Here is a 15228-nt window from a genome sequence, read left to right on the forward strand (position 1 = left end):
AGTCAACTTTAAGCTGCCAAAACCAAACCACAATCACCTCTCTGGTATACATCAGCACATACAGTGTCCTTTTCCAAGTGTACAGAACAGTTTTGATTTACTAGGAATAAAACCAGAACCTCAGCCAAAGTCAATCCATTTTTCACCTAAGACTACACAGACGACTGGATCTGTGCTTCAAATGAAACACACTCAACATCTGGATACAAAGGACAATGCAATCTTCAAACATAAGCCTAGCCACAGAATATATATGTAAGATGGGTAAGCTATAGCTGTTCAACATCAACAGAGGGAATGCAAGATTTAATGCTTAGCAAAGAATAGAAATGAAGAGGAAAATGGTTAATGTACAAGATATAAACATAAGTATTATATCAACTACAGATTTGCATATTAAAAATTACAACAATGTTAACAAGAACAAAACCATACACCAAATGTCCCATGAAAACCTAAGCAATATGAAACTGAGAATTACCCTCTTTAATTGCTATTATAGGGTAAGGGAACCTCACCATGAATGTCGGTGCATCAACAAGCGCTTATACTCTTTAAGTGGACCTATCATGACCTAGAAAATGTTTAGGGTAACCATGTTGCTGAGGTGCAGCACTTCATTTGTCAATTAATAAATGTTCATCTTAGCAGCTTTAAACCACTGTTTAACACTGTCTGTGTTATCTTTAGCTAGCCCACGATTAGCCATGGAAATATGTGGCAGCCATGAATTACAGCCACCACTGCATAAAACAATAAGAAATGCATCTCTGTTTGCATATGGGGGGTTTGTTTTTTTATTCCCAAAGTTTAACTATTTTTTTGTAGAGTAGTCACCAGTAAATCCTGCCCCCTTTGTGGCATCTCATAGTTGAATAACAGGGCTTTGAACAGTTTGTAAATCTAAACATTTTATATGGTCACAATATGTTTTGAAAAACATTGTGGGCACTACAGGTCACAAAATGCCTTTGTTGGATGAGAATTTAAAAAAAATGCTTTGTTTGGATGGAAATTTGAGGAGCATCATCATTCATTGCCCATGTTTCAGAGTGGGTTCCAAGACTTGGACCACTGCACGGCAATGTCCAAGATGTGCACTGTGCATCTAGTATAGTACACACAGAATGGTGATCGGCAAAGGACAGAACCACCTAAGTGTGCAAACTTCTGGTAAACTCCTGCTGAATGTTTGTTTTTACTTTCTTACAAAGGGTTTACATTTCTTGACTTTAAAGGTAATAAAAACACCAACAAGGCATCCCAGTCCTACTAGGAAACTCCAACTTTATAGTAAGGTGCTTTCATTTGACTGAGCAAAGGAGGAGATAAATCTTCTGTAAGGTTATCTAAACCTATGAAAGGTGTAAAACTAGCACAGACAAACTAGACCACCCATAATAACATAGTTAAATCAGACAGCGCAGACACAAACTCTCGTTTAGGTCTGGTCAACTTAATCCCATAGGTTTTCAGCACTCACTTCACAACATAGATATGGGATTCTGACTGGTTTGTCCTCACACCTACCTACCTTCAATCCCATTGTAGGCTGGAATTATTGTTGGCATCCCCCGACCCCCACCCCATGTCACTACAGTATATAAAAGTTAAAAGTGGAGAAGAAATGAAAGCCTAGCTAAGTTATGAACCATATGGATCAATTAGCATAGCATCACATAAGGTAGTGTGATTTACATGCTTTTGTTGACACTTAAGGGGCAAATAATGACTTAACTGGCAGCACTAAATGTACTCAAGCAGTAATAGGATTCTGCAGCTGGTAAAGTTAAATTGGAAAACTGAACCAATGCCAGTCTATGACAAGATGTTTCTTAAACTGATGTCCTGAAATCTAAGCTTTGGCAAATTTCACACAGTATGCAAGAACGACAGGTTTCCTGTTTCAGGTGCTGACGTAACAGAAGACTCCGTGCAGGATGTCTGCCTTTCAGTTAATCGCTAGTTTTATGCTTGGAACACAACGAAGGTGATAAAAGCCAAGGGAATATATTGGGCATTAATCAGGTATTTACCTACAGTAGAACTAACTTCGACTCCCCAAAGCTATGCATGCTTTAAAAGTAGTGGCCAAGGGTTTAAGAGTCATAGGTTGCCTATGTCTGATACAAGGTCTTTAGATTTCATGTTGTTCTCATTAACAGCTTTAATTACATAAAAAAAACAGTGCAGATATTTAGAAACCGGTAGTATCTAGATACTATGTGATCAACAAAAAGAACCCAAAGTATAGGGACACAAATGGATAACTGGTATCAGTAACAGGACATTAGTGGTCTGTGGAGTGTACTGTGCCTGCTAACACTGCCTTGCTGTACGCATGCTTTTGAAAGAGAATACTCATCATGCTTACCTTCTCCAGCTATTATCGGGTGGCGGTGAGAGATAAACCGATCCATAGGGAGAGCTGTCGCAGTGATTTACCGTTAAGGAAAATGTCAGCAAAGAACACAAAAAAAAAATGCAAAGCATAGTAAGGCACAGAGCATTTTATGGTTTGGGTGGCATCCTGAACCAGGCCTCAGACATTATCCAGGCTTCTTAGGATATACAACAAAGAGTCTGAGGGAATGGAGCCTGGAACAGAAATCCTAAGCATTTCTCAGTGGGAGCTAATCTTCAATTACTCTGTAACTAAATCAGGGCTAGGCACCAAAGCAGAAGAAAAGCTAGAATTATGGTGATTTGATAAGTATAAATGGAGAGTTCAGAATGATTTCAAGCAATTAAGCCCAACAATAGACATGTCACATAAAATTTAACTTGTTAACACGTAATTTAACTCATAAATACATGAACGTTTCCAGTCTTGCTAGCAATAGTTGCAGCCCTGCCAGTCTTATCATGTGTAACAGATATTTACAAACTACATTTACCATCCCTGGACATCTGGCGCCAAATGACCTACTTAATAGGACTATAACCTTGTAACATTAGAGACAGGGAAGTGGGAAAGACCTTGTGCGGTGTACTTATCACTGGCAGCTTTCAGAAGAACCTGTCTTTCTTGTAGGAAGCCAATACAATGGCCTGACACACAAAATCACATGGCAAATGAATATTGTCAACGTAACCCATTGGAAAATATCTGAATATTTATCATAATATCCTGGAATTAGGCATTTACTTTCTAGGCAAAAAGTTTTTACTTTGCCTTCAAATCCCCAGTTCTTGTCCCACTTACCTTTCTGACCTGATAGAAAAATACTCCGCCAGCCGCTTTCTTGGCTCCTCCAACTCCTACTAATGACTCCAAGACTTTTCTAGAGCTGCCCCGACTTTCTGGAATAGTCTTCCTCGTCCTATTCGGCTTACTCCTTCTGCTCATTTAAAAGAGCCCTTAAAACCCAAACTTGCCCACCCGTCTTCCTCTGTCTCTTAAAACCCTCACTACTTCCCACCACTACATATCTCCCCTCTTATTGTATGTTACTTTCCCACCTCTTAGATTGTAAGCTCTTGTAAGGGGCCGGGTCCTATCCTCCTCCTGTGTCACTGTCTGTCATTTGCAACCCATGTACAGCGCTGTGTAATATGTTGGCGCTATATAAATCCTGCTTAATAAAAATAATGCTAATTTGAGGTACAATCTAAGGCTACCTACACAGGTAGTAAATATTTTCTAGTAAAAAGGAATGCACACATATCAGTCCACCATCAATTACATGCTCTACGCTTAGTTTGTTTGAAGGCTCTGCAAAGCCACACAGAATTTTTTAGCAAGCTGAAAAATCCCAGGTTTGCTGATCAGGATCAGTGTTTAATAGACTTTGTAGCAGACTACAATCATGTAGACAGGTGTCTTGCTGTAATGATTTCTTCATATACAGAAGCAGGTTTCTGTATAAAGTAGTTTCATGGCTAAACACCTGCTATTACCCCACCCAAAAAATACAACAAAAACCTTCACAAATTGTTTCAAACACTATTTGTACAAGTAACTGAAAGATATGGTATGTGCTTGTGCAGTACAGTGAAGGCCGAGTACCAAATAAAAAGTACAGATGAAAGTCATGTAGGTATAAGTAAGCCTTGTACAGACATCCGATGGACCTCAGAGGATTGTCTCTGTCAATTACCTTTCGCGATCTTTTTCAGTGACAGATGAAGACATGGTACACACGGTTCAGTTCTATAAGGAAGGGAGGACAACCAAGCAGCACCCTGCTGTGCCGCTCCTCATTTGGAGTGAACAGCAGTGAACAGCGATCAGTTGTTCATCAATACAATGTTGGAGGACCGCACACATCAGATTTTCACCCCATATGTGCATGACTGGGTGCAAACTACGTGACATGTGTACATAACTTTAGACAAGACCTTCATGCTCTAATGTAGTTCACAAAAACAATACTAACATTCTAAAGAGGCCCTATCACCAGAATTTTTTGCTTAAAGTTACTTAAAAGTTAAATTACTTAAAAAAGGAAGGGGGAAGGAAGCACCTCCCTATTGTCTTTACTGCCACGGCGGTAATAACTAAATAGGAGCGCTGAGCCTCCTGGGATAAATACACCACGTGGGCTGCTCCTTCTGTGAATGCCTGTTCTCTGGTATAGGCAGTATATTCAGCACTAAAACAGATTGCTTTTAAGTAGTTTTAGGCATATCTGAACCTAAGAAAATAACTCTGCATAAAATGATTGCGCAGCATGGCGGCTGACCTTGTAGTACTAGGCTTTGACCAGGACACTATCAGTGTTGAACATTCTCCCACTGTTTGCATGAATTTTCTCCCATAACCCTAAACATACTGGTAGGTTAACTGGCTTCCTCCCAAAACTGTCCCTAGACTATAATGACATTAGTTGTGACTAAGGTAGGAACGTTAGACTGTTAGCGCCTCTGAGGCACAGCTAGTGTCATGAGACATGTACTAAGCAGCATAATATGTTGGGGCTGTGTAAACCCATAATAATAATAAAAGGTATCTGAAAATCAAGGTGTATTGCTATTTGTTACCACAACCCTTATTCGTGTTTTATGGAGTAAAATGCACGTATACATCCACCTAGGGCAGTTTTACACATTATCTGCTTCCAGCAAATAAAAGGTTACTGTAAAGAACCAACAAACAGATTGTAAAAACAGACAGGAAGGAAGAGTTTACTAAAGTCAGAGTGCATTCCCACTAAGGAGTCCAGCTGTGATGCAGGGATTATTGGAGCTGTACAAACAAGGAGTGTCTTTGCCAATCCATATTTCATCTTTTCAGAAAAAAAAAAAACACTCCCACTCATTGCTATGTCAACACGGGCTGGAAATTTTGTTTTGTCTCTAAAAACATTTCAAGAACTAGTGATCTGCACAGCTGTACACAAGGCTGCCACCGGCCGTTCAACTGTATGTGAAGAATGCATAGATTTAGATTTCAGCCTAAGTGCAGCACATGAATATAAAACTTGTGAATAGAAATGTCATGCTTAAATGAACAATATCAGGGTCAAGCAACCAACGTGTTTTACAAGTCTGTACAGAAAATGAGATAACTTTCCCCTGCAGCAAGGAAGTTCCCCAGTACCTTTCCCTTAATAAGGCAGAGGTTGTACCTGCTCAATGTGCAGCATTCCACGAGCTGCAGACACAACTTCAAAGCATTTGGCTCTCACCAGGCTCTGAAAATGATTTAAACTCTAGTAACACATGTCTCATGCTTAGAAAACAAACAGCCCTAAAGAACTTATTGTTCTTGATGTCTCGCCGGGGAGAAAAGGCAGGAAGGCAATGCAAAGACAAGGCATCACATGGTACTCCAATATATCTCTTGTTAAATGTTCAGCCATATGCTAATTGCACCTTTAGCTCTGGTGGGTGTCATCCAGCTAGATAAATAGTTTACACGAATCAAGCCCACACACAAACACACAGTCACTGTAAGAAAGCAAATGACATAATTATAATTAAACTCTGCTGGCACCAGGATTTTCCCATAATGTGCTCATATGCTTAGTATATTTGCACTTCTGCCAAAGTGCCCCACTTTAGGGCTGTAAAGCTGAAACGTCCCTCATCGCTGAAAACTTTTTCCAGGTCTTTTACTAAGCTCGGAATCTTCAGACGAGGATGACATAACCCTTACACATGCACATCGGGCTTACTTTTGTGCCAAAGCTGCACATGTGCAGATATAACAGCTCAGTAGGAATATCTATGCATAGTCTTTTCTATCAAAAGAGCCTGCCTATCAGTACTTTTATTTCATGATTAGGTGGAGTTTGCCTTCCCTTTAAGAAATATTTAAATTTTCTATCCATAAAGCACCTAGACAGCTTAAACTATTGGCAGGCACTGCACAAGGCAATGCAATTCCCTAAACTCAGCATTTTCACTTTACATAAGGGTAGACAACCCTTTTATGTAAGGTAAAAATTCTTTTTTTTTTGCAAAGTGCATAAGTGCAATAATGGGAGCGCAAAGCCTCCCGGGATACTTACGTCAGGCATCCTGGGGAGGCTCTTGGGTGCTCATGTCCAAGCATCTCAGGTATGCGCAGAAGGAGCCTTTTCGGGGTGGGGGGGTATTTGCCAATCTCAGGCATGCGCAGTGAGAGTGGCAATTTTTTTTTTCATCCTACATCACCCAATTTCACGTCTGGGTCGGAAGACGTAGGATGAAGATCCCAGAAGAAGAGACGGCTCTGGGACGACGCAGGACCAGATGCAAGACACCCCCGGATGGATTGAAACTGCCTTGCGGGATTGAAGGTAAGCATATTTTGTTTGGGCAGTTTTTAGTTTAGATCCTCTTTAAGTGATTGATAGCATTGAAGAGCTGCAAATGTCAGTGTGTGACCTGTTAAAGCTTCCTCCTACTTACTACACATGTGCATCACAGGAAGTGTCTGAACATGACAATTTAGAACTTCTGAGAGGAGCTTCTGGGTGCCAGCATTGCTGAGGCCCTATGCAAAACAATTATTAGCTGTATTCAGGGAAAACTGCCAAGATCAATCGCTTCTTACTAGGGATTAACAATACAGCACTGCATATTATGATGGGGCTATATAAAATATGTTTATTATTAATATTAATGCTGTGACATACAAGTAAACTCAATATAAAAGTTTATTTTTCTAATGTCCTTATAAATAAATAAATATATATATATATATATATATATATATATATATATATATATATATATCCCAAAGTAACTGTCTGTTCAAAAACACTATTTCTACTGCAGCCAGCAAAATACTGGTGTTCTCATGTTGGAGACATATCACAGTGAGGTCACTCATCCAGGCACATTCCAATGCTTGAACAAAATATTGGCTCCTGGACCTGAGCAGTTCCCCCCTAAATTTGTAAGCACCAGGTACTTTTGCTGGCTAAAACACTGAAAGGAGCAATGGTGGAACACCTGTGATCAACACAGAAATTCGAGTAAAAGCTTTGCTTAAATGCTTGTTGATAGAACAACATACTCAACTGATAGTGTTGCTCTTTCAAAACCCTATTGCCCCAATCCCTATTCGGCCAATATCATATTAACAGCAACAAAGCACTGAGCCACTTATAAAAAAAAATCTCTACATCCGAGACAAAAACAAAAATAAGTGGACCTCTTGCAAGGCCTTTTTGCAACCAAATGATGGTGACATAGCAGGATGAAGGGGGCACAGTGAAAACGGAGAGAAAGAATTAGGAATACGACACTCTGAAGGGCTTGTTCAGACTGACGGTGGGAACAGCAGTCCTCGTGTGGCTCCTGGCAGCATATTCCATGGGCAGCCGTGAGGCGATACGTTTGAGGAAGTGGTAATCGCACTGAAGTCTCATTGCAAGCATGAACCTGCCCTAAAAGTGTTAAATTTTCCCCAAAAAATACAGGGTTCCTGAAAGTAAAAAAAAAATGCTAAAAGAATGATGCATTTAAGAAATGGAAAAAAAAAGTTCAACAAGATAACAAGAATGCTTTAAGATCAAATGCTTTAAGGTTATATTTTATTTTTATAAAAATAAAATATGACCTTTCCAGAAATAGTTTTTTCATTCTACCGCAATATTAATTCAATAAATAACAAATAAAATAAAATTACATTAAAATAATGAAAGTCTTTGCAAAAAAAATATTTTTTTATATTTTCAGGATAGGGAAAAAGCATTTTACAGGTTTCCTACCTCACTCCAACCAGAAACCACATCAGAAGGGACTGATCCTTCCATGCGCCATTCTGTCTGCCTTTTTTATTTCACAGCCTTACCTCCAAATTTATTGGCTCTCTGTATCATGCCGCTGCAGCCCTCCACTAAACAGGTCTGAATGAGCAAAGCAAGCCTGTCATATTTACCAAGCAAACAGTATGCCTCATTGGAGAGCTGCATGTTCCAACACACATGAGAAAAGAGGTTAGCAGTTAAAAACACTGAGTTAAAAATCATGATCTAGCCAATAAAAATAAATAATAAAAAAAATCAATCATTTAAAGACATTTGAAATAATCCTTGAGAATTAGATGAATCATTCAGCAACAAATCATTTGTTGTAGGGCAAAAACCCAAATCCAAAAAATCGACTGGAACAAAGCCGATCTTTATTTTGCTTCAAAGCTATGAGTGCTTTGTAAGTCGTTCCATTTGTATGTAATCGCAAGTAACACATGAGAACTTAATATTACACAAATATGACTAAAACAAATTCACATCATTACAGATCAAAAAAGGGCTGGTATTACACAATAAGAAATATAAGTTGTAACAGGCCAAAGCATTATCTGAATATCACAAAGGACGCCTCTGACTTCTCTTCTGTTCCCCATCTACATTCTTCAATGATTCAACAAAAGGACGGGTTGTGAAACCAAATGGCCTCAAATCATCCTGTAAGGAAGTATTATTTTTTTTTTATTAGGATATCTTCCTATCACATGGTTTTTCCAAGCTGAAATATTTGCCTTTCTATTGTATTATAAAAGTGGCTTGGCAACCAGTCAAGCAGGCCATTATTGTAAACACATTTAAAGAGACATCAGATTTATATATATATCTATGTAATACAAAGTTATCAATATTAAAGTCCCAGAACATCAAGCCTGAAATCTACACAATTTAAAGCTAGAACTGTCCCATGCCGGACTATGGGTATAACCAACTGAATGAGCTTGGCAGGTCAAGAATGACTCGCCAAATGTCAGAATACCAAATGTCAAAGCACTCACTGGCACAAAAGGGCTTCTTGGCATTTGATGTACGAGCAATGTATGTATAGCCAAATCCTTTATTCATTTATCATGGTTTTAAAGTCAAGCAAGGAAGGAATAAAACCTGTAGTTTTATGCCTTTGCCCTGTTGAGGTTTCCATAAACTTCCTGTTCCAGAGATGAAGCAAGATGCTATAAATTGTCCTCGGAGACAATTGTCATCATTGAAGGAATCTATGTTGAAAGAATTGTCATCATTGAATGATTACTTTTGATTTCCTATCACTTTCTGTCTCAGAGGCAATGGCCACCAGGACAACTGGCAAGGGTGAATTTACCAAGCAGGGACACAGAAAAATAAACACCTGGCAGATGTTCTAAACTTTCTACTTCAATTAGGATAAAAAGTGGAAGCAAAAGTTTAAAACTGAACTCCAGATAAACCGATAAACACTGCTAGATTTGTATTTATATCTACCTGGTCCTCATTTACACAAGAGTTTGGGAGGGCAGACTTGAGTTTTCCTCGCTGCCATGTAAATAAAATTTACAATTCCCAATCCCCAGTTTGTAATTAAACTGTAAAAGTAAAGAAGCAGACAGATGAGTTTATCATCAGAATTAGACTGCTTCCTACTTTTTAGAGCACATATAGACAAAAAAAATCAATATTTTTATGTGCTTCTTTTTTCCCCAATATGTACCCATGGGGGATGGGGGTTGGGAGGAGAAAGAATTAATGAAAATTTACTTTTCTTAAGTTAGCCATTATTGGATAGAAATCACTTTTATCATGTGACAGCTGTGCACCCAGAAGTGATCGGAATAGAAAGCTCCCAGGTTTTCTGTACAGAATAGGGATTGTGTACGTGCCATTCTGATGGTAAACCCTGTAGTTGGGGGAAATACGTGAGGCCTGCCATCTTCACCATTCATAGATATAGTTGTCCTGATAATTTTTACTTAAAGCACAGAGCCTGCAGAAAAAATGGAAAACAATCTTAGGACTTGGCCATGAGCGTGCTTTAACTGTTTCTGTCATGACAATTACCACATACCTGTGTAGGAGAGAGAAACCCATTATGTGCACTTTCAGGGGGATAAAAGATATTTTTTATACTAATGAATGTAGATCCCTCTACTAGTTTTTATGTGGAGTTCAGTTTTTAAAGCCTTGGATTTCTTCCTATGGTCTGCTGAATGTTGCAGATATACAGTTAGCATGCAGTCAGGATAGGAAAGGACCGCTGCTGGTTTAAACTTTAATCTGAGTGTGAAAGTGAGTTTGCTGTGTTACAAAGATGTAGCGATGATCATCTAATATGGAGTAGTAATTTCCATTCTAGAGATGCATCCAAAAAACAGACACGGGTAGCTGTTCTACTTGCTTATGTATTACTGAATTTTGTGTTCTCCCTGTAAAACAAAACAGCTGTTATCTGCCTGCACCGCAGCTCCACCTCACTTTCCTCCAATTTCTATAAACAAGGCCCAGCAGCCATCATCATCATTACTGCCAACAATATATATCTCTATCATGACTTCACAAGCACAATACGTGAACTTGTGAAAATGTTTAACACCCTTTCTGCATTGCAAAGCTCCCCAGGCCTGTAGAGGAAAACTTCAGACGCTGTAAAGCTATGCCAAAAGAGTCAGACATGCTCTAATTCCTACTATCCATGTTGACTCACGCACAGGACATCAATAAAGGCCACTGAATCTGACAACAAAAAAAACAGACATGGGAAACTGGAAGAACATGACAGCAGACGGAGCCAAGAAAAAAAATACCTGATGCTAAGAGATTTATGGAACTGCCAAACTAATCCCAAACTATTTCTTAAAAAGGAACTTGCACGATTAATAAAAATGTTAATATTGTGCTATTAATATTATTACCTGCTAATTAAATTACATTTTTCCTATTTGCTGGAAAAAAAATGAACTGCTGAAGGTTTCTGGATGCTGGCCACATGATGCGTGATGTCAGCATTCTGTATTTCATGGCCAGTTATTTGCGTTTAAAGTATTTTAGATTAACAACAACCCAAGCACTTGTTTTCCTGTGCACATGTAAATCTCCAGAATACACAAAGAATATAAGAATTATATGGGCCAGGAAGAAGCACTTACAACTCTGGGGGAAAATTGATAAAACACCAAAGGTAGGTTTAAAAAATGTTACTACCAATCAAAATTTACTTAGCGTAAATCCTGACAATAAAAGGATTTTATTTACTGCTTTTGAATCTGTTAGACATAACATTGGAGGTGTTTTGTTATAACTTTTCATTCCTGCCAGAAATGTGTTGCTGTCCTCAGCACTCAGAATTATTATCTTAATGCTATAAGAAAAAGTTTGGAGATTAGAACACCTCCCATCAATGACAAAGATAGGGAGAGAGAAGAGTTCGCTAGACCTAAAACACCTCCGGTCCTGTAGTAACAATGCTGCTCCACAGATCTAATACAGTAACTAAGCACCCTAGGACAAAAAAGTGGATTACTGGAAGGATCATCAAAGATAACTAATGTGTCTACCACATCCATGGACTTTTTTTATTATTATTAATATTATTATTAACAATAATGATAATAAACAGCATTTATATAGCGCCAACATATTACATAGTGCTGTACATTAAATAGGGGTTGCAAATGACAATACAGACAGTGACACAGGAGGAGGAGAGGACCCTGCCCAGTAGATCTTACAATCCAAGAGGTGGAAGAAAGTAGCACACAATAGGAACTTTAAAATGTTTGTTCTTGGTTTTGGACACATGGGTATTTTTATAGACTGTATGTGCCAAAGTTAACATGCATGGAAGTGGAAGAAATGGTTCTGTTTCTGTCTCCAGTGCACAGAGTAAAACAAAAAAACAATTATCCAGATGGAACTTTTGTCCCAAAAATTATTTTAACGTTATCCCTGACATTTTACATTGCTCTAAGAAGACCGTGAGGCTGATTCTGCCCTTGACTTCATGTAACTTCACTAGTGAGCATAAGCAACAGCCTTACTTTGCCTAGTTTCATAGGCCCTTTGCTATTGAGCATAAGCAACAACCTAAATATTCCCATCATCCTGAAGACTTTATTTCTAGTGCCCCCACAGGATGTACCATGTGATTTGCAAATCAGCCCAAATACCACATGCATCATCCAGGAAAAAATCAAAGATAATGTTAGGTATCAGTATGTGTGTGTGGGGGAGTATTACGTGGAAACTGTGCTTGTGTAAAAGTAGCCACAAAATAGGTTTGTGCTGAAAATTTTTGATTTACAAAAACCTACAGCGTTAGATTAGGAGCCGTTTTCCCCCCCAAGTGTGCCCTAGTTTCATATAGTAAGTTGCATACGCAATTGAAGTTTCAATATTAAACAGCACAAAAACACAACAATAACCCAACCGGTGAGAAAAACTACACAAAAACTTAATTGAAACCCTCCTAGCAAGTACCATGATATAGGAGTTACAAATGAAAAATAAGTTAACTAGTAAGTTTCAAGCCATGTCTTAATGGGATAAGTGCTTGCTGCTGGAAGAATAATTGTAATGAGCTAGAGTTTAGACAAGATTTCATTGTTTATAAGAAGTGCAACAGCCCACAGAGGTGAAAGAATCCAGCTACTGCAAGAACAGAGGCATACAAGGCCAGCTTTATTCCAGCCTTATCAGCTGCGTTAAAGGATATCTGACGTTGATGTTTCTCCACAGGTCTGTGATGAGGAGAGTGCAGGCGGTTTCTCGTTGCCCTCTGCACCAGTCCATGGTGTCTCATACCGCGGATGTTATCCGTGGGGTGAAATGAATCCTAAAAAAAAAGAAGGAAAAAAAAAAAGTGTTACTAATGACCAAGACTGATTTTTTTTAAAGCTTAAATAAATGTTTTAACATGTAACAAGTGTCTCGCTTTAATAATTTATATTTCTGGAATTGGTGGTGCTAGAAATTCCAAAACAAAACATCCTTCACATGATAGTTTAGACAGCTGTCTTGCCTCCTTCATCTCTTGAACAGGAATGATAGTTAGCCAGTAAAAATGGCCTGCCGTGTAAGGGGTTTGTCTGGTTTGTAGGTAGGATTATACAATCATGAAACACTTTTTAGTATTAAACTATGTAAAAGGTCCACAATATGTAGATTATACAGTACTTAAGCTCCAGAGAATGTGTGATCAAGCAGATCTTTATTGCAGAAAAGGGACAGGTAATGTCACTTCTGCAATAAAACATATTTACCTGGCTGATAACTGTCTTTAGAGAAGAAAAAAAAAAAAACACTGATCAGCGTTGGATGCTGGGATACCCGGATCCCCCTGAACAGCAGGCACTGAATGTGTGAGAGTTATTTTATCACCGCCCAGCCAATCACAATGGCCAAAGCCAGGAAGAGTAGATGAAGATGGTGGCATCCACCTGATTACTTTATTGAAGGAACCTTGTCTGTCCCTTCTACACTAAAGGTCTGGGGCTATATAAAATATGTTTATTATTAATATTAATGCTGTGACATACAAGTAAACTCAATATAAAAGTTTATTTTTCTAATGTCCTTATAAATATATATATATATATATATATATATATATATATATATATATATATATATATATATCCCAAAGTAACTGTCTGTTCAAAAACACTATTTCTACTGCAGCCAGCAAAATACTGGTGTTCTCATGTTGGAGACATATCACAGTGAGGTCACTCATCCAGGCACATTCCAATGCTTGAACAAAATATTGGCTCCTGGACCTGAGCAGTTCCCCCCTAAATTTGTAAGCACCAGGTACTTTTGCTGGCTAAAACACTGAAAGGAGCAATGGTGGAACACCTGTGATCAACACAGAAATTCGAGTAAAAGCTTTGCTTAAATGCTTGTTGATAGAACAACATACTCAACTGATAGTGTTGCTCTTTCAAAACCCTATTGCCCCAATCCCTATTCGGCCAATATCATATTAACAGCAACAAAGCACTGAGCCACTTATAAAAAAAAATCTCTACATCCGAGACAAAAACAAAAATAAGTGGACCTCTTGCAAGGCCTTTTTGCAACCAAATGATGGTGACATAGCAGGATGAAGGGGGCACAGTGAAAACGGAGAGAAAGAATTAGGAATACGACACTCTGAAGGGCTTGTTCAGACTGACGGTGGGAACAGCAGTCCTCGTGTGGCTCCTGGCAGCATATTCCATGGGCAGCCGTGAGGCGATACGTTTGAGGAAGTGGTAATCGCACTGAAGTCTCATTGCAAGCATGAACCTGCCCTAAAAGTGTTAAATTTTCCCCAAAAAATACAGGGTTCCTGAAAGTAAAAAAAAAATGCTAAAAGAATGATGCATTTAAGAAATGGAAAAAAAAAGTTCAACAAGATAACAAGAATGCTTTAAGATCAAATGCTTTAAGGTTATATTTTATTTTTATAAAAATAAAATATGACCTTTCCAGAAATAGTTTTTTCATTCTACCGCAATATTAATTCAATAAATAACAAATAAAATAAAATTACATTAAAATAATGAAAGTCTTTGCAAAAAAAATATTTTTTTATATTTTCAGGATAGGGAAAAAGCATTTTACAGGTTTCCTACCTCACTCCAACCAGAAACCACATCAGAAGGGACTGATCCTTCCATGCGCCATTCTGTCTGCCTTTTTTATTTCACAGCCTTACCTCCAAATTTATTGGCTCTCTGTATCATGCCGCTGCAGCCCTCCACTAAACAGGTCTGAATGAGCAAAGCAAGCCTGTCATATTTACCAAGCAAACAGTATGCCTCATTGGAGAGCTGCATGTTCCAACACACATGAGAAAAGAGGTTAGCAGTTAAAAACACTGAGTTAAAAATCATGATCTAGCCAATAAAAATAAATAATAAAAAAAATCAATCATTTAAAGACATTTGAAATAATCCTTGAGAATTAGATGAATCATTCAGCAACAAATCATTTGTTGTAGGGCAAAAACCCAAATCCAAAAAATCGACTGGAACAAAGCCGATCTTTATTTTGCTTCAAAGCTATGAGTGCTTTGTAAGTCGTTCCATTTGTA

The 15228-nt window shown here is 38.3% G+C and overlaps 1 protein-coding gene across 3 annotated transcripts in view; it reads right to left on the bottom strand.

Moving 5' to 3' along the window:
- Positions 1-15228, bottom strand: part of CRTC3 (CREB regulated transcription coactivator 3) — an 87113-nt gene that overhangs the window by 39333 nt on the left and 32552 nt on the right. For 2 of the 3 annotated variants that reach the window (XM_072402476.1, XM_072402475.1), the window contains exons 1-2: positions 12865-12980; positions 2375-2436 (exon numbers count right to left, since the gene is read on the bottom strand). In XM_072402476.1, coding sequence (XP_072258577.1) covers positions 2375-2436; positions 12865-12951 — 149 coding nt within the window. In that variant the 5' untranslated portion in view covers positions 12952-12980. Of the gene's footprint in view, positions 1-2374; positions 2437-12864; positions 12981-15228 lie in introns of those variants that run through there. The other variant, XM_072402477.1, reaches the window with a different exon arrangement.

The sequence above is a fragment of the Pyxicephalus adspersus genome, chromosome 2, assembly GCF_032062135.1.
Source record: "Pyxicephalus adspersus chromosome 2, UCB_Pads_2.0, whole genome shotgun sequence".
Lineage (NCBI taxonomy): Eukaryota > Metazoa > Chordata > Amphibia > Anura > Pyxicephalidae > Pyxicephalus > Pyxicephalus adspersus.